Source organism: Scyliorhinus torazame, chromosome 8 (genome assembly GCF_047496885.1).
Source record: "Scyliorhinus torazame isolate Kashiwa2021f chromosome 8, sScyTor2.1, whole genome shotgun sequence".
NCBI lineage: Eukaryota > Metazoa > Chordata > Chondrichthyes > Carcharhiniformes > Scyliorhinidae > Scyliorhinus > Scyliorhinus torazame.
The window spans coordinates 175,669,476-175,691,273 of record NC_092714.1 but is presented as its reverse complement, the minus strand read 5'-3'; the positions used below and the strand labels follow the sequence as shown (position 1 = coordinate 175,691,273).

Below are 21,798 nucleotides of genomic sequence, written 5' to 3'. Positions count from 1 at the left end.
GTCAGTATCAGCAGCTGTAACAGGAACAACTTGCATTAATGTAGCCAATGTTCCCACAGGTCTTCGCTTTGTTTAATCAGACAAAAATAAGGAGAGTGACCAGAGTTAATACTGAGGAATTAGGATTAGTTACTAAAAGCCTGGTCAGGCTTGAAGGAATGTCTTAAAGGAGGAGAGAGATGGAGAGGTTTTGGGAACTCCAAGGCCTTGGTTGATGAGGCATGGGCACCAAAGGTGGTGTGAATGGAGTAACCCACTTCTGCACTGTAAATTCTATGAAATCTATGAAATCACCACATTGCTCCAGGAAAGGGTTTCTATTTCCCCTCAACTCCATGTTTTATGTTTGCATTTGCCTCACACAGTCTCCACTGACTCTACTTGTCTCAGAGAATCCACCAAACTGGCACACTATGCTACGAGATTAGATGCAGGAGCTGTTTGTAATGGGGCGATAACTTAGAAAAGGGGAGCTCTAATAGTCTTTACCCAGAAGAACCCTGCACAGTTAAGAGCTGGATTCACCCTCAGCTATAGCTCTTCCCAGTTTGTATCAAGTCCACAATGATTCAACAGTCACAGCTCACTCTCTGAACCTCTCCGACTTTCCCTTTAAGACACTCCTTAAGGTCCACCTCTTTGACCAAGTGTTCGACACTCCTCCTGATATCTCCTTTCATAGAACACAGAACATAGAAAAATACAGCACAGAACAGGCCCTTCAGCCCACGATGTTGTGCCGAACCTTTGTCCTAGATTAATCATAGATTATCATCGAATTTACAGTGCAGAAGGAGGCCATTCAGCCCATTGAGTCTGCACCGGCTCTTGGAAAGAGCACCCTACCCAAAGTCAACACCTCCACCCAACACTAAGGGCAATTTTGGACACTAAGGGCAATTTATCATGGCCAATCCACCTAGCCTGCACATCTTTGGACTGTGGGAGGAAACCGGAGCACCCGGAGGAAACCCACGCAGACACGGGGAGGATGTGCAGACTCCGCACAGACAGTGACCCAAGCCGGAATCGAACCTGGGACCCTGGAGCTGTGAAGCAATTGTGCTATCCACAATACTACCGTGCTGCCCTTAAGAACAAATAAATCTACACTATATCATTTTACCGTAATCCATGTACCTATCCAATAGCTGCTTGAAGGTCCCTAATGTTTCTGACTCAACTACTTCCACAGGCAGTGCATTCCATGCCCCCACTACTCTCTGGGTACAGAACCTACCTCTGACATCCCCCAAGATCTTCCACCATTCGCCTTAAATTTATGTCCCCTTGTAATGGTTTGTTCCACCCGGGGAAAAAGTCTCTGACTGTCTACTCTATCTATTCCCCTGATCATCTTATAAACCTCTATCAAGTCGCCCCTCATCCTTCTCTGTTCTAATGAGAAAAGGCCTAGCACCCTCAACCTTTCCTCGTAAGATCTACTCTCCATTCCAGGCAACATCCTGGTAAATCTCCTTTGCACCTTTTCCAAAGCTTCCACATCCTTCCTAAAATGAGGCGACCAGAACTGTACACAGTACTCCAAATGTGGCCTTACCAAAGTTTTGTACAGCTGCATCATCACCTCACGGCTCTTAAATTCAATCCTTCTGTTAATGAACGCTAGCACACCATAGGCCTTCTTCACAGCTCTATCCACTTGAGTGGCAACTTTCAAAGATGTATGAACATAGACCCCAAGATCTCTCTACTCCTCCTCATTGCCAAGAACTCTACCGTTAACCCTATATTCCGCATTCATATTTGTCCTTCCAAAATGGACAACCTCACACTTTTCAGGGTTAAACTCCATCTGCCACTTCTCAGCCCAGCTCTGCATCCTATCTATGTCTCTTTGCAGCCGACAACAGCCCTCCTTACTATCCACAACTCCACCAATCTTCGTATCGTCTGCAAATTTACTGACCCACCCTTCAACTCCCTCATCCAAGTCATTAATGAAAATCACAAACAGCAGAGGACCCAGAACTGATCCCTGCGGTACGCCACTGGTAACTGGGATCCAGGCTGAATATTTGCCATCCACCACCACTCTCTGACTTCTATCGGTTAGCCAGTTCGTTATCTAACTGGCCAAATTTCCCACTATCCCATGCCTCCTTACTTTCTGCAGAAGCCTACCATGGGGAACCTTATCAAATGCCTTACTAAAATCCATGTACACTACATCCACTGCTTTACCTTCATCCACATGCTTGGTCACCTCCTCAAAGACCTTTTGTCCATTTTGGTTTGGTTACACATTCAGCAGATTGAGACATGTTCATTGTTAGATACACTAAGCCAACCCAAGCAGTTGTGGTGATCACATGGTAACATTTCTACCACTGGGCGTTTTCATTCCCTCATATCTAGGTCTGTTGTAAACTAACTGACAGAGAACGATTAGTCAACAACGGCATTACGGTTGTATCATGCAACCAGCAGGATGGTGGAAGATCCAAATGGACCTCATCTGGGAAAAGATTGAGTTTGGGGTTCTTCCCTCTAATTAGGAAAATTATGACAAAGTTTGATCGGGTGAATGTACAGAAGCTGTTTCCAATTAGGGGGGAGGGGGCTCGGGGCAATAAATACAAAATAGTCACCGATAAATGTCTTTACTTGAAGGGTGATTAGAATGTGGAACTCACGAACTCATGGAATGGTTAAGCAAACAGAATTGATGCATTTAGGGGGAAATTGGATAAATACATGAGGGAGTGGGTGGCACGATAGCACAGTGGTTAGCACTGCTGCTGCATAGTGGCATAGTGGCAGGGACCCGGGTTCGATTCCGGTCTTGTGGGTGACTGTCCCTGTGGCATTCTCCCCGTGTCTGCGTGGGTTTCCTCCGGGTGCTCCGGTTTCCCCCCACAGTCCAAAGATGTGCAGATTAGGTGGATTGGCCATGATAAATGGGCCCTTGGTGTCCACAAAAGGATGGGTGGGGTTCCAGGGATATATTTGAGGTATGGGCCTAGGTAGGGTACTCTTTTAGAGGATCAGTGTAGACTCGATGGGCCAAATGGCCTCCTTCTGCACTGTAGTGATGCTATGAGAATGGTCTCATAGAATCCCATGCAATTCCACGATGTTGAAATGTAATGGACACTCGCACACTTACCAAAGCTGCCTGCAGGGGGCATTGATAACCAGTAGGTCGATAATGGGTTCTCTGAGCCCAGTTCGTATGAATGTCTCCCAGGAAGAGCTCCTTCACCATCCGTTGGTGGGTCTGTTCCTCCACCCGCACGAGGTTGAGCTCGTGCATCGCAAACCCGAGTCCAGCTGTGCAGTCGTGGTTGGTCCTGGCATTCAGGATCTCATAGGTTGTTCCCGGTGACCAGGCTATCCTGAGGTGGTTGAATCCGGCGCACGAGTGGTTCATCCTGTCCAAGATGGCCGCCAGTGCCTGCCCACTGTGGAAGGCTATGGCCACTTGTTGCAGGCGGTAGCTGGCCTCAGTGGCTCCGCGAGTGACCCAGGAGGCTTGGCGCAGACGGGTCTTCCCTTTGATCACCAGGGTGTAGGCAGGCCTCGTGCATTGGTGGTCAGTATAATAGAACTGGTAGGCCTTAAACGTCCCGTTCAGGTAAAACATGTAGGATCTAGTGATGAATTCAGGCCCAGGACGCACCTCACACCTGGCAGAAGGAGTTCACAAAGAATCACAAACCTGTGCCCAAATTCACACCAGCGCCCCTGTGCTTGATAACCTATGCTGGCCCTCAGCCCAACAACCACTCAATTTTAAAATTCTCATTTTTGTTTTCCATTGGCTCCATGGATTGACACCCCGCTACCTCTGATTGTAATCTCCTCTGGCTCTATAACCCTCCGAGATCTTGGTGCTTTTCCAACTCTGATCTCATGCCCCCCAGATTTCCATTGCCACAATATTGGTGGCTGTACCTTCAGCTGCCTGGGCTGTAAGCTCTGGAATTTCTTCCTTCAACGTCTTCACCTCACCATCATTCTCGCCGTTAAACTGCTCTTTAAAACTTGCCTCTTTTCTGTTTAGTATCTCCGTATACAGCTTTGTGTCAAACCTTTCTGACAATTCTGTGGCTTGGGATGTTTTACATGAATGGTGTTATATAAATGCAAGTTGTTATTGTTAAATATGGCATGGCAATTAGAGGAGGTGCATCTTTATTCCCATGTAGCCATAATGTTTGACTAGCCACCAGGAACCATTAGTTACGACATAGCTCCCTATGTTGCTCTATACTGACCTATCAGATGTCCCTTAATTCCCATCTGGCCAGTTCCTCATGTTCAGGAGCAAACCCAGTGATTGCTGGAAAGTCATTCTTAGAATTACAGATATTACAGTTTGTCCCAACTCATCGGTATTGGCCTTTATTCTTCACTTGATCAGTTATTTGGATCCCACCTTTTCTCCCTCTCTCCCTTTCTTCCCTTTTCCATTATTGCAAGGTGGGATGGAGTATACGAAAGTCGGGAAGTCTTGTTACAGGGCATTAGTGAGACTGCACCTCGAATACCGTGCCCTCTTTATGTAAGGAGGCATATCGCTGCATTGGAAGCAGTTCAGAGAAGGTTCACTAGGCTGATTCCTGAGATGAGAGAGTGGGCAGTGAAGTGGCAAATGAAATGCAATGTGGAAAAGTCTGAGGTTATGCACTTTGGAAGGAGGAATTTAGGCATAGACTATTTTCTAAATGGGGAAATGCTTAGGAAATCAGAAGCACAAAGGGACTTGGGAGTCCTTGTTCACGATTCTCTTAAGGTTAACGTGCAGGTTCAGTCCGCAGTTAAGAAAACAAATGCAATGTTAGCATTCATGTCAAGAGGGCTAGAATACAAGACCAGGGATGTACTTCTGAGGCTGTATAAGGCTCTGCTCAGACCCCATTTGGAGTATTGTGAGCGGTTTGGGGCCCCATATCTAAGGAAGGATGTGCTGGCCTTGGAAAGGGTCCAGAGGAGGTTCACAAGAATGATCCCTGGAATGAAGAATTTGTTGTATGAGGAACAGTTGAGGACTCTGGGTCTGTACTCGTTGGTCAGCACGGTAGCATAATGGTTAGCACAATGGCTTCACAGCGGCAGGGTCCCAGGTTCGATTCCCGGCTTGGGTCACTGTCTGCTCGTTCTCCCCTTGTGTGCGTGGGTTTCCTCAGGGTAATCCGGTTTCCTCCCACAGTCCAAAGATGTGCAGGGGTAGGTGGATTGGCTATGCTAAATTGTCCTTAGTGTCCAAAAAAGGTAAAGTGGGGTTACAGGGATAGGGTGGAAGTGTGGGGATAGGGTGGAGGTGTGGGCTTAGGTAGGGTGCTCTTTCCAAGGGCCGGTGCAAACTTGATTGGATGAATGGCCTCCTTCAGCACTGTAAATTCTGTTATTCTGAGAGTTTAAAAGGATGAGAGGGGATCTTATTGAAACTTACAGGATACTGCGAGGCCTGGATAGAGTGGACGTGGAGAGGATGTTTCCACTTGTAGGAGAAACTAGAACCAGAGGACACCATCTCAGACTAAAGGGACGATCCTTTAAAATAGAAATGAGGAGGAATTTCTTTAGCCAGAGGGTGGTAACTCTGTGGAACTCTTTGCCACAGAAGGAGGTGGAGGTCAAATCACTGAGTGTCTTTAAGACAGAGATAGACAGGTTCTTGATTAATAAGGGGATCAGGGGTTATGGGGAGAAGGCAGGAGAATGGGGATGAGAAAATATCAGCCATGATTGAATGGCGGAGCAGACTCGATGGGCCGAGTGGCCTAATTCTGCTCCTATGTCTTAAGGTCTTATGAAGGGTTTGCCTTAAGACAAAACTTTGGACAGGTTGGGCCTGTATTCATTGGGGTTTCGGAAGAATGAGAGGTGATCTTATTGAAACATCAGATTCTGAGGGGACTTGACAGGGTGGATGCTGGGAGGATGTCTCTCCATGTGGGGAAATCAAAAACTACAGAAGATAGTTTCAGAACAAGTGGTCTCCCATTTAAGATGGAGGGGAGGATAAATTTCTTCAGACAGAGGATGGTCATTCTTTTTGAATTTCTCTTCCCCAACATTAGGTGGAATCTGGTCCATTGCATATATTCAAGGCTGAGTTAGACAGTATTGACCTGCTAGAGAGTCAAGAGTTATGGAGGACAGACAGAAAGTGGATTTAAGGCTGCCGCCAAATCAGCTATTTCATTGAATGGCGGAACAGGCTCAATTGGCCGAATGGCCTACTCCATCAATTCCAGCAGTGCTTTCCACAGTCTCATAATCCTTTAGGCACTGATCACTGTCCTAAATCGCTTTATGTAATCGTTTTCACAATCCTTTGACAGGATGTTGGCATTGCTGGCTAGGCCAGCATTAATTGCCCATCTCTAATTGCTCTTTAGAAGGTTGTGGTGAGCTGTCTTTTTGAACTGCTGCGGTCCCCGTGGTGTAGGTACACCCACTGTGCTGTTAGGGAGGGAGTTCCAAGATTTTGCCCCAGTGACAGTGACGAAACGGCGATATATTTCCAAGTCAGGATGGTGATTGACCTGAAGGGAACTTCCAGGTGGTGGCATTCCCAGATACCTGCTGCCCTTGTCCTTCGTGATGTCAGTGGTCATGGGTTTGGAAGGTTTTGCCTGAGCAACCTTGGTGAGTTCCTGCAGTGCATCTCGTAGATGATACACACGGCTGCCACTGATTGTTAGTGGTGGAGAGATTAGATGTTTGCAAAATGGGTACCAATCAAATGGATTGCATTGTCTTGGATGGTGTTGAGACTCTTTAAAAAAAATGTTTTTTGTTTTTTTAATAAATTTAGAGTACCCAATTCTTTTTTTTTCCAATTAAGGGGCAATTTAGGGTGGGCAATCCACCTGCCCTGCGCATCTTTTTTGGTTGTGGGGAGAAAGTGCAAACTCCACATGGACAGTCGGGGCCAGAGTCAAACCCAGGTCCTCGGCGCTGTGAGTGTTGAGCCTCTTGAGTGCTGTTGGAGCTGCACTCATCCAGACAAGAAGGGAGCATTCTCATACTCCTAACTTGTACCTTGTACAGTCTTTGGAGAGTCAGGAGGTGAGTTACTCACTGCAGGATTCCTAGCCTCTGACCTGCTCTTGTAGCCACAGTATTAATCTGGCTGGTTCAGTTCAGTTTCTGGTCAATGGTAATCCCCAGGATATTTATAGAGGAGGATTCAGCGATGATAATGTCATTGAAAGTCAAAGGGTGATGTTAGTTTTTTTCTCATTGAAGGTGGTCATTGCCTGGCACTTGTGTGACGTGAGTGTTACTTGCCATTTGTCAGTCCAAGCCTGGGCATTGTCCAAGTCTTGCTACATTTGGGCATGGACTGCTTCAATGTCTGAGGAATCATAAATGATGGACATTGTGCAGTAATCAGTGAACTATCCCACGCCTGCCTTATGATGAAGCAGCTGATGATGGTTGGGCCTAGGACAACCCTAGGGAACTCCTGCAGTGATGTCCTGGGACTCAGCTGATTGACTTGCAACCATCTTTCGTTTTGCCAGGTATGACTCCAGTCAGCGGAGAGTTTCCCCCCTGATTCCTATTGACTCCAGTTTAGCTAGGGCTCCTTGATGCCATACTCGGTCAAATGCTGCCTTAATGTCAAGGGCAGCCACTCTCACCACACCTGTGGAATTGAGTTCTTTTGTCCCTGTTTGAACCAAGGCTGTAATGAGGTCAGGAACTGAGTGACCCTGGTGGAATCAAAACTGAGTGCCCATGAGCAGGTTATTGCTGAGTAAGTGCTGCTTGGTAGCACTGTTGATGACTCCTGCCATCATTTATAGAATCATAGAATTTAAAGTGCAGAAGGAGGCCATTCGGCCCAGCGGGTCTGTACTAGCCCTTGGAAAGAGCATCCTACTTAAGCCCAAGTCCCCACCCTATCCCGTAATCCAGTAACACCACCTAACATTTTGGACACTAAGGGCAATTTAGCATGACCAATCCACGCAACCTGCACATTTTTGGTCTGTGGGAGGAAACCGGAGCACCCGAAGGAAACTCACGCAGACACGGGGAGGACGTGCAAACTCCACACATACAGTCACCTGAGGCCGGAATTGAACCCTGGAGCTGTGAGGCGGCAGTGCTAACCACTGTGCTACCATGCCGCCCATGATTGAGAGCAGGCCAGTAGGGCGGTAATTGGTTGGGTAGGATTTGTCCTGTTTCTTGTGTACAGGACAAACTGGGCAATTTTCCATATTGCCGGGTAGATGCCATTGTGGTAGTTGTACTGGAACAGCTTAGCTCTTGGCATGGCAAATTCTGGAGCACAAGTTGTTATAAATGTGGCTTGTTACTGTATTATTGCATGGTCACTTCGTCCGTGACATTATCGGTTACTTTGCAGGCTTTGTGTCAGTCTAGATTGAGCGTTGGTACATCTAATCATAGAATTCATAGAATAGAATCATAGAATTTACAGTGCAGATGCAGGCCACTTGGCCCATTGAGTCTGCACCGGCCCTTGGAAAGAGCACCCTACCCAAGCCCACACCTCCACCCGATCCCCAGTAACACTACCCCACCTTTCTGGACACTAAGGGGCAATTTAGCATGGCCAATCCACCTAACCTGCACATCTTTGGACTGTGGGAGGAAACCGGAGAACCCAGAGGAAACCCACGCAGACATGGGGAGAACGTGCAAACTCTGCACAGACAGTGACCCAAGCCGGGAATCGAACCTGGGACCCTGGAGCTGTGAATCAACTATGCTAACAAATGTGCTAACGTGCTACCCTCTGTCGATTATTGTGTTCAACCCATGTGTTTCAGCTTTTCCATTCTTCTTTTTTTAAATTCATTTACAGGATGTGGGCGTCGCTGGTTAGGCCAGCATTTATTGCCGATCCCTAGTTGCCCTTCAGAAGGTGGTGGTGAGTTGCCTTCTTCAACCGCTATAATACACAAGTCTTCAGTACTATTGCCGGAATATTGTCAGGGCCCATAGCCTTTGCAGTATCCAGCGCTTTCAGTCATTTCTTGATATCACGTGGGGTGAATCGTATTGGCTAAAGACTGACATCTGTGATGCTGGGGATCTCCGGGGGACGCCAGATGAATCATCCACTTGGCACTTCTGGCTGCGAATGTTTCAGTCTTGTCTTTTGCACATATGTGCTGGGCTCCTCCATCTAGAGGATGGGGATATTTGTGGAGCCTCCTCCTCCAGTGAGTTGTTTCATTGTTCACTACCATTCAAGGTTGGATGTGGCAAGACTCATAGAATCATAGAATTTACAGTGCAGACGGAGGCCATTCGGCCCATCGAGTCTGCACTGGCCCTTGGAAAGAGCTCCCTACCAAAGCCCATACCTCCACCCTATCCCCTTAACCTAGTAACCCCATCCAACCGTTCTTTTGGACACAAAGGGCAATTTAGCATGGCCAATCCACCTAACCTGCACATCTTTGGACTGTGGGAGGAAACTGTAGCACCCGGAGCTTTTGGGGAGACATGGGGAGAACGTGCAAACTCTGCACATACAGTGACCCAAGCTGGCAATCGAACCGGGGACCCTGGAGCTATGAAGCAACAGTGCTAACTACTGTGCTACCATGCTGCCCTACTGAAGAGTTTAGATCATGTTGTGGAATTGCTCAGCTGTCTATTACTTGCTGCTTATATTGTTTGGCACACAAGTAGTCCTTTGTTGTAGCTTCACCAGGTCGATACCTCATTTTTCGGTATGCCTGATGTTGCTCCTGTCATGCTCTCCTGCACTCTTCATTGAACCAGGGTTGATCCCCTGGCTTGATGCTAATGGTAGAGTGGGGATATGCCAGGCCATGAGATTGCAGATTGTGATTGAATATTATTCAGCTACTTCTGATGGCCCATAGCGTCTCATGGATGCCCAGACTTGAGTTGATAAATCTTTGCGAAGTCTATCCGATTTAGCACGGTGGTAGTGCCTCACAACATGATGGAGGGTATCCTGAATGTGAAGATGGGACTTTGTCTCCACAAGGACTATGTAGTGGTCACTTCTACCAATACTGTCATGGATTTACAGTAGGCAGGTTGGTGAGGATGAGGTCAAGTATGTTTTTCCATCTTCGACCTGCTGCCGTCCCAGTCTAGCAGCTATGTCCTTTAGGACCCTACCAGCTCGGTCTGTGGTGGTACAACCCAGCCACTCTTAGTGATGGACAGTGAAGTCCCCCACCCAGAGTACATTCTATGCTCTTTACACCCTCAGTGTCCCCTTAGATCAATGTTCCTTTAATATGCATCCTTCATCATGTGATCACATCTACTCTGTGCAAACCCTGCATAATTTTAAACACCTCAATCAAATCATTCCCCAATCTCCTGTTTTATCATCCACAATGTCAGATGTCAATTCAGCTTTGGGATGAACCAGAGTTGCGGCTCAGACTGTCCACACTCGAAATCAACATAAATCCACGTTCTGGAAAGGAGTCAGTGGATTCATGTTCGGGGATGGGAATTTTGACTGAATTACAAAGTGGATTGTAGCCTTTTCAAGAGTTGGGTCAGATGATATGGGCTCAGAATTTCACTGACATTGAGCACGGGACTCCTCCCTGTTCTGATTTGGTATCACAGCCCAAAACACTTAGCTACAGAGAGACACAGACAGTTCTGCTCACGAGTCACCCTGGGTAATGTGAATAAACATGGATGGGACGTATTCAGGAAACCTGCACAGACTCTAACTGCCCTCCATCTCACACCCCGACTCATCCGCAACATCACACCCTGACTGCCCCCCCAACGTCACATCCCGACTCCCCCCCATGTCCCCCCCCAACATCACACCCCGACTCCCCCCCAACATCACACCCTGACTCCCCCCTAACGTCACATCCCGACACTCCCCCCCCAACATCATACCCCGACTCCCCCCATGTCCCCCCCAACATCACACCCTGACTCCCGCAATGTCACACTCTGACTCCCCCCACGTCACACCCTGACCCCCCCCACGTCACACCCAGACTCCCTCGCACATCACACCCTGACTCCCCCGCAAGTCACACCCTGACTCCCCCGCAAGTCACACTCTGACACCCCCCATGTCACACCCTGACACCCCCCCTTGTCACATTGTGACTCCCCCCTACGACACACACTGACTCACCCCCCACGTCACACCCTGACACCCACCATGCACACTCTGACTACCCCCATGTCACACACTGACACCCCCCCAATTCACACCCTGACTCCCGCAATGTCACACACTGACAACCCCCCACATCACACCCTGACTCCCGCAAGTCACACTCTGAGTCCCCCCATGTCACACCCTGACACCCCCCCTTGTCACATTGCGACTCCCCCCCACATCACACTCTGACTACCCCCATGTCACACCCTGACACCCCCCCACGTCACACCCTGACACCCCTCCCCACGTCACACCCTGGCACCCCACCACGTCACACCCTGACTCCCCCCCCACGTCACACCCTGAAACCCCCCCACGTCACACCCTGCACCCCCCCACGTCACACCCTGACTCCCCCCCACGTCACACAATGACACCCCCCATGTCACACCCTGTCTCCCCCCATGTCACACCCTGACTCCCCCCCACATTACACCCTGACTCCCCCAATGTCACACTCTGACTCCCCCACATCACACCCTGACACCCCCCACGTCACACGCTGACTCCCCCAATGTCACACCCTGACACCCCGCACGTCACACCCAGACTCCCCCAATGTCACACTCTGACTCCCCCACATCACACCCTGACACCCCCCACGTCACACCCAGACTCCCCCCCACATCACACCCTGAATCCCCCGTCACACCATGACACCCCCCCTTGTCACACCATGACTCACCCCCACGTCACACCCTGACTCCCCCGTGTCACACCATGACACCCTCCCATGTCACAACCTGACTCCCCCCACATCACACCCTGACTCCCCCAATGTCACATACTGACCCCCCCCCACATCACACCCCGAGTCCCCCACACATCACACCCTGACTCCTCCCCACATGACACCCTGACTCCCCCCCCCACATCACACCCTGACTCCCCCCCACATCACTTCCTGACTCCCCCCACATAACACCCTGACTTCCCCCATGTCACACCCTGACTCCCCCCCACGTCACACCCTGACACCCCCCCATGTCACACCCTGACTCCCCCACGTCACACCCTGATTCTCCCCATGTCACACCCTGACTCCCCCCCCATATCACACCCTGACTCCCCCCCACGTCCCACCGTGACTCCCCCCCACATCACACCCTGACTCCCCCGCCATGTCACACCCTGACTCCCCCCACGTCACACCCTGACACCCCCCACGTCACACCCTGACACCCCCCATGTCACATCCTGACTTCCCCCCACATCACACCCTGACTCCCGCAATGTCACACTCTGACTCCCCCCACGACACACCCTGACCCCCCCACGTCACACCCAGACTCCCCCGCACGTCACACCCTGACTCCCGCAATGTCACACTCTGACTCCCCCCACGACACACCCTGACCCCCCCCCACGTCACACCCAGACTCCCACGCACGTCACACCCTGACTCCCCCCACGTCACACCCTGACACCCCCCATGTCACATCCTGACTCCCCCACACATCACACCCTGACACCCCCCATGTCACACCCTGACTCCCCCCACGTCACACCCTGACACCCCCCATGTCACATCCTGACTCCCCCCCACATCACACCCTGACTTCCGCAATGTCACACTCTGACTCCCCCCACGTCACACCCTGACCCCCCCCACGTCACACCCTGACTCCCCCGCACATCACACCCTGACCCCCCCACGTCACACCCAGACTCCCCCGCACGTCACACCCTGACTCCCGCAATGTCACACTCTGACTCCCCCCACGTCACACCCTGACCCCCCCACGTCACACCCTGACTCCCCCGCAAGTCACACCCTGACTCCCCCGCAGGTCACACCCTGACACCCCCCCTTGTCACATTGTGACTCCCCCCCACGACACACACTGACTCCGCCCCACGTCACACCCTGACACCCACCATGCACACTCTGACTAACCCCATGTCACACACTGAAACCCCTCCACATCACACCCTGACTCCCGCAATGTCACACTCTGACTCCTCCCCACGACACACACTGACTCCGACCCACGTCACACCCTGACTCCCCCCACATCACACCCTGAATCCCTCCCACGTCACACTCTGACTCCCCCCCTACATCACGCACTGACTCTCCCCACATCACACCCTGACTCCCCCCCACGTCACACCCTGACTCCCCCCCACGAGACACCCTGACTCCCCCCCACATCACACCCTGACACCCCCCACATCACGCCCTGACTCCCCCCACATCACATCCTGACACCCCCCGATGTCACACCCTGACTCCCCCCATGTCACACCCTGACACGCCCCTTGTCACATCGTGACTCCCCCCCACGGCACACACTGACTCCCCCCCACGTCAAAGACTGACACCCCCCATGCACACTCTGACTACCACAATGTCACACCCTGACAACCCCCCACGTCACACCCTAACTCCCCCCATGTCACACTCTGACTCCCCCATCACACCCTGACTCCCCCCACGTCACACCCAGACTTCCCCACACGTCACACCCTGACTCCCCCGCAAGTCACACTCTGAGTCCCCCCATGTCACACCCTGACACCCCCCCTTGTCACATTGTGACTCCCCCCCACATCACACTCTAACTACCCCCATGTCACACCCTGACACCCCCCCACGTCACACCCTGACACCCCTCCCCACGTCACACCCTGGCACCCCACCACGTCACACCCTGACTCCCCCCCACGTCACACCCTGAAACCCCCCCACGTCACACCCTGCACCCCCCCACGTCACACCCTGACTCCCCCCCATGTCACACAATGACACCCCCCATGTCACACCCTGTCTCCCCCCATGTCACACCCTGACTCTCCCCCACATTACACCCTGACTCCCCCAATGTCACACTCTGACTCCCCCACATCACACCCTGACACCCCCCACGTCACACCCAGACTCCCCCCCACATCACACCCTGAATCCCCCGTCACACCATGACACCCCACCTTGTCACACCATGACTCACCCCCACGTCACACCCTGACTCCCCCGTGTCACACCATGACACCCTCCCATGTCACAACCTGACTCCCCCCACATCACACCCTGACTCCCCCAATGTCACATACTGACCCCCCCCCCACATCACACCCCGAGTCCCCCACACATCACACCCTGACTCCTCCCCACATGACACCCTGACTCCCCCCCCCACATCACACCCTGACTCCCCCCCACATCACTTCCTGACTCCCCCCACATAACACCCTGACTTCCCCCATGTCACACCCTGACTCCCCCCCACGTCACACCCTGACACCCCCCCATGTCACACCCTGACTCCCCCACGTCACACCCTGATTCTCCCCATGTCACACCCTGACTCCCCCCCCATATCACACCCTGACTCCCCCCCACGTCCCACCGTGACTCCCCCCCCACATCACACCCTGACTCCCCCGCCATGTCACACCCTGACTCCCCCCACGTCACACCCTGACACCCCCCACGTCACACCCTGACACCCCCCATGTCACATCCTGACTTCCCCCCACATCACACCCTGACTCCCGCAATGTCACACTCTGACTCCCCCCACGACACACCCTGACCCCCCCACGTCACACCCAGACTCCCCCGCACGTCACACCCTGACTCCCGCAATGTCACACTCTGACTCCCCCCACGACACACCCTGACCCCCCCCACGTCACACCCAGACTCCCACGCACGTCACACCCTGACTCCCCCCACGTCACACCCTGACACCCCCCATGTCACATCCTGACTCCCCCACACATCACACCCTGACACCCCCCATGTCACACCCTGACTCCCCCCACGTCACACCCTGACACCCCCCATGTCACATCCTGACTCCCCCCCACATCACACCCTGACTTCCGCAATGTCACACTCTGACTCCCCCCACGTCACACCCTGACCCCCCCCACGTCATACCCTGACTCCCCCGCACATCACTCCCTGACCCCCCCACGTCACACCCAGACTCCCCCGCACGTCACACCCTGACTCCCGCAATGTCACACTCTGACTCCCCCCACGTCACACCCTGACCCCCCCACGTCACACCCTGACTCCCCCGCAAGTCACACCCTGACTCCCCCGCAGGTCACACCCTGACACCCCCCCTTGTCACATTGTGACTCCCCCCCACGACACACACTGACTCCGCCCCACGTCACACCCTGACACCCACCATGCACACTCTGACTAACCCCATGTCACACACTGAAACCCCTCCACATCACACCCTGACTCCCGCAATGTCACACTCTGACTCCTCCCCATGACACACACTGACTCCGACCCACGTCACACCCTGACTCCCCCCACATCACACCCTGAATCCCTCCCACGTCACACTCTGACTCCCCCCCTACATCACGCACTGACTCCCCCCACATCACACCCTGACTCCCCCCCACGTCACACCCTGACTCCCCCCCACGAGACACCCTGACTCCCCCCCACATCACGCCCTGACTCCCCCCACATCACATCCTGACACCCCCCGATGTCACACCCTGACTCCCCCCATGTCACACCCTGACACGCCCCTTGTCACATCGTGACTCCCCCCCCACGGCACACACTGACTCCCCCCCACGTCAAAGACTGACACCCCCCATGCACACTCTGACTACCACAATGTCACACCCTGACAACCCCCCACGTCACACCCTAACTCCCCCCCCATGTCACACCATGACTCCCCTCAACGTCACACCTTCAAACCCCCCCACGTCACCCCCTGTCTCCCCCCATGTCACACTCTGACTCCCCATCACACCCTGACTCCCCCCACGTCACACCCAGACTTCCCCACACGTCACACCCTGACTCCCCCGCAAGTCACACTCTGAGTCCCCCCATGTCACACCCTGACACCCCCCCTTGTCACATTGTGACTCCCCCCCCACATCACACTCTAACTACCCCATGTCACACCCTGACACCCCCCCACGTCACACCCTGACACCCCTCCCCACGTCACACCCTGGCACCCCACCACGTCACACCCTGACTCCCCCCCACGTCACACCCTGAAACCCCCCCACGTCACACCCTGCACCCCCCCACGTCACACCCTGACTCCCCCCCATGTCACACAATGACACCCCCCATGTCACACCCTGTCTCCCCCCATGTCACACCCTGACTCTCCCCCACATTACACCCTGACTCCCCCAATGTCACACTCTGACTCCCCCACATCACACCCTGACACCCCCCACGTCACACGCTGACTCCCCCAATGTCACACCCTGACACCCCCCACGTCACACCCACACTCCCCCAATGTCACACTCTGACTCCCCCACATCACACCCTGACACCCCCCACGTCACACCCAGACTCCCCCCCACATCACACCCTGACTCCCCCGTGTCACACCATGACACCCTCCCATGTCACACCCTGACTCCCCCCACATCACACCCTGACTCCCCCAATGTCACATACTGACCCCCCCCCACATAACACCCCGAGTCCCCAACACATCACACCCTGACTCCTCCCCACATGACACCCTGACTCCCCCCCCCACATCACACCCTGACTCCCACCCCACATCACTTCCTGACTCCCCCCACATAACACCCTGACTCCCCCCATGTCACACCCTGACTCCCCCCCACGTCACACCCTGACACCCCCCCATGTCACACCCTGACTCCCCCACGTCACACCCTGATTCCCCCCATGTCACACCCTGACTCCCCCCCATGTCACACCCTGACTCCCCCCCACGTCCCACCGTGACTCCCCCCCACATCACACCCTGACTCCCCCGCCATGTCACACCCTGACTCCCCCCACGTCACACCCTGACACCCCCCATGTCACATCCTGACTCCCCCCCACATCACACCCTGACTCCCGCAATGTCAGACTCTGACTCCCCCCACATCACACCCTGACCCCCCCCACGTCACACCCAGACTCCCACGCACGTCACACCCTGACTTCCGCAATGTCACACTCTGACTCCCCCCACGTCACACCCTGACCCCCCCACGTCACACCCAGACTCCCCCGCACGTCACACCCTGACTCCCGCAATGTCACACTCTGACTCCCCCCACGACACACCCTGACCCCCCCCACGTCACACCCAGACTCCCACGCACGTCACACCCTGACTCCCCCCACGTCACACCCTGACACCCCCCATGTCACATCCTGACTCCCCCCCACATCACACCCTGACTTCCGCAATGTCACACTCTGACTCCCCCCACGTCACACCCTGACCCCCCCACGTCACACCCAGACTCCCCCGCACGTCACACCCTGACTCCCGCAATGTCACACTATGACTCCCCCCACGTCACACCCTGACCCCCCCATGTCACACCCTGACTCCCCCGCAAGTCACACCCTGACTCCCCCGCAGGTCACACCCTGACACCCCCCTTGTCACATTGTGACTCCCCCCCACGACACACACTGACTCCGCCCCACGTCACACCCTTACACCCACCATGCACACTCTGACTAACCCCATGTCACACACTGACTCCCCCCCCATGTCACACCCTGACTCCCCTCCACGTCACACCTTCAAACCCCCCCACGTCACCCCCTGTCTCCCCCCATGTCACACTCTGACTCCCCCGTCACACCCTGACTCCCTCCACGTCACACCCTGATTCCACCCACATCACATCCTGACACCCCCCCATGTCACACCCTGACACGCCCCCATGTCACACCCTGACACCCCTCCATGTCACACCCTGACACGCCCCCCACGTCACACCCTGACACGCCCCCATGTCACACCCTGACACGCCCCCATGTCACACCCTGACACCCCTCCATGTCACACCCTGACTCCCCCCACATCACGCCCTGATTCCACCCACATCACATCCTGACACCCCCCCATGTCACACCCTGACACGCCCCCATGTCACACCCTGACACCCCCCCATGTCACACCCTGACACGCCCCCATGTCACACCCTGACACCCCTCCATGTCACACCCTGACACCCCCCACATCACGCCCTGATTCCACCCACATCACATCCTGACACCCCCCCATGTCACACCCTGACACGCCCCCATGTCACACCCTGACACCCCTCCATGTCACACCCTGACTCCCCCCACGTCACACCCTGACTCCCCCCACATCACACCCTGACACCCCCCCCATGTCACACCCTGATTCTCCACCACATCACACCCTGACTCCCCCAATGTCACACTCTGACTCCCCCCACGTCACACCCTGACTCCACCCACGTCACACTCTGACTCCCGCAATGTCACACTCTGACTCCCCCCACGTCACACCCTGACCCCCCCCACGTCACACCCTGACTCCCCCGCAAGTCACACCCTGTCTCCCCCGCAGGTCACACCCTGACACCCCCCCTTGTCACATTGTGACTCCCCCCCACGACACACACTGACTCCGCCCCACGTCACACCCTGACACCCACCATGCACACTCTGACTAACCCCATGTCACACACTGACACCCCTCCACATCACACCCTGACTCCCGCAATGTCACATTCTGACTCCTCCCCACGACACACACTGACTCCGACCCACGTCACACCCTGACTCCCCCCACATCACACCCTGAATCCCTCCCACGTCACACTCTGACTCCCCCCCTACATCACGCACTGACTCCCCCCACATCACACCCTGACTCCCCCCCACGTCACACCCTGACTCCCCCCCACGAGACACCCTGACTCCCCCCCACATCACACCTTGACACCCCCCACATCACGCCCTGACTCCCCCCACATCACATCCTGACACCCCCCGATGTCACACCCTGACTCCCCCCATGTCACACCCTGACACGCCCCTTGTCACATCGTGACTCCCCCCCACGGCACACACTGACTCCCCCCCACGTCAAAGACTGACACCCCCCATGCACACTCTGACTACCACAATGTCACACCCTGACAACCCCCCACGTCACACCCTAACTCCCCCCCCATGTCACACCATGACTCCCCTCAACGTCACACCTTCAAACCCCCCCACGTCACCCCCTGTCTCCCCCCATGTCACACTCTGACTCCCCCATCACACCCTGACTCCCCCCACGTCACACCCAGACTTCCCCACACGTCACACCCTGACTCCCCCGCAAGTCACACTCTGAGTCCCCCCATGTCACACCCTGACACCCCCCCTTGTCACATTGTGACTCCCCCCCACATCACACTCTGACTACCCCCATGTCACACCCTGACACCCCCCCACGTCACACCCTGACACCCCTCCCCACGTCACACCCTGGCACCCCACCACGTCACACCCTGACTCCCCCCCACGTCACACCCTGAAACCCCCCCACGTCACACCCTGCACCCCCCCACGTCACACCCTGACTCCCCCCCATGTCACACAATGACACCCCCCATGTCACACCCTGTCTCCCCCCATGTCACACCCTGACTCTCCCCCACATTACACCCTGACTCCCCCAATGTCACACTCTGACTCCCCCACATCACACCCTGACACCCCCCACGTCACACGCTGACTCCCCCAATGTCACACCCTGACACCCCCCACGTCACACCCAGACTCCCCCAATGTCACACTCTGACTCCCCCACATCACACCCTGACACCCCCCACGTCACACCCAGACTCCCCCCCACATCACACCCTGAATCCCCCGTCACACCATGACACCCCCCCTTGTCACACCCTGACTCACCCCCACGTCACACCCTGACTCCCCCGTGTCACACCATGACACCCTCCCATGTCACACCCTGACTCCCCCCACATCACACCCTGACTCCCCCAATGTCACATACTGACCCCCCCCCAAATCACACCCCGAGTCCCCAACACATCACACCCTGACTCCTCCCCACATGACACCCTGACTCCCCCCCCCCACATCACACCCTGACTCCCCCCCACATCACTTCCTGACTCCCCCCACATAACACCCTGACTCCCCCCATGTCACACCCTGACTCCCCCCCACGTCACACCCTGACACCCCCCCATGTCACACCCTGACGCCCCCACGTCACACCCTGATTCCCCCCATGTCACACCCTGACTCCCCCCCATGTCACACCCTGACTCCCCCCCACGTCCCACCGTGACTCCCCCCCACATCACACCCTGACTCCCCCGCCATGTCACACCCTGACTCCCCCCACGTCACACCCTGACACCCCCCATGTCACATCCTGACTCCCCCCCACATCACACCCTGACTCCCGCAATGTCACACTCTGATTCCCCCCACATCACACCCTGACCCCCCCCACGTCACACCCTGACTCCCACGCACGTCACACCCTGACTTCCGCAATGTCACACTCTGACTCCCCCCACGTCACACCCTGACCCCCCCACGTCACACCCAGACTCCCCCGCACGTCACACACTGACTCCCGCAATGTCACACTCTGACTCCCCCCACGACACACCCTGACCCCCCCCAAGTCACACCCAGAATCCCACGCACGTCACACCCTGACTCCCCCCACGTCACACCCTGACACCCCCCATGTCACATCCTGACTCCCCCCATCACACCCTGACTTCCGCAATGTCACACTCTGACTCCCCCCACGTCACACCCTGACCCCCCCACGTCACACCCAGACTCCCCCGCACGTCGCACCCTGACTCCCGCAATGTCACACTCTGACTCCCTCGCAAGTCACACCCTGACTCCCCCGTAGGTCACACCCTGACACCCCCCTTGTCACATTGTGACTCCCCCCCACGACACACACTGACTCCGCCCCACGTCACACCCTTACACCCACCATGCACACTCTGACTAACCCCATGTCACACTGACTCCCCCCCCATGTCACACCCTGACTCCCCTCCACGTCACACCTTCAAACCCCCCCACGTCACCCCCTGTCTCCCCCCATGTCACACTCTGACTCCCCCGTCACACCCTGACTCCCTCCACGTCACGCCCTGATTCCACCCACATCACATCCTGACACCCCCCCATGTCACACCCTGACACGCCCCCATGTCACACCCTGACACCCCTCCATGTCACACCCTGACTCCCCCCACGTCACACCCTGACTCCCCCCACATCACACCCTGACACCCCCCCCATGTCACACCCTGATTCTCCACCACATCACACCCTGACTCCCCCAATGTCACACTCTGACTCCCCCCATGTCACACCCTGACTCCACCCACGTCACACTCTGACTCCCGCAATGTCACACTCTGACTCCCCCCACGTCACACCCTGACCCCCCCCACGTCACACCCTGACTCCCCCGCAAGTCACACCCTGACTCCCCCGCAGGTCACACCCTGACACCCCCCCTTGTCACATTGTGACTCCCCCCCACGACACACACTGACTCCGCCCCACGTCACACCCTGACACCCACCATGCACACTCTGACTAACCCCATGTCACACACTGACACCCCTCCACATCACACCCTGACTCCCGCAATGTCACACTCTGACTCCTCCCCACGACACACACTGACTCCGACCCACGTCACACCCTGACTCCCCCCACATCACACCCTGAATCCCTCCCACGTCACACTTTACTCCCCCCTACATCACGCACTGACTCCCCCCACATCACACCCTGACTCCCCCCCACGTCACACCCTGACTCCCCCCCACGAGACACCCTGACTCCCCCCCACATCACACCCTGACACCCCCCACATCACGCCCTGACTCCCCCC

At 55.3% G+C, this 21,798-nt stretch overlaps 1 protein-coding gene across 1 annotated transcript in view; it reads right to left on the bottom strand.

The window, feature by feature from the left end:
* Positions 1-21,798, bottom strand: part of apcdd1l (adenomatosis polyposis coli down-regulated 1-like) — a 72,135-nt gene that overhangs the window by 3,442 nt on the left and 46,895 nt on the right. The window contains exon 3 of the mRNA XM_072515487.1: positions 3,131-3,650. Coding sequence (XP_072371588.1) covers positions 3,131-3,650 — 520 coding nt within the window. The remainder of the gene's footprint in view (positions 1-3,130; positions 3,651-21,798) is intronic.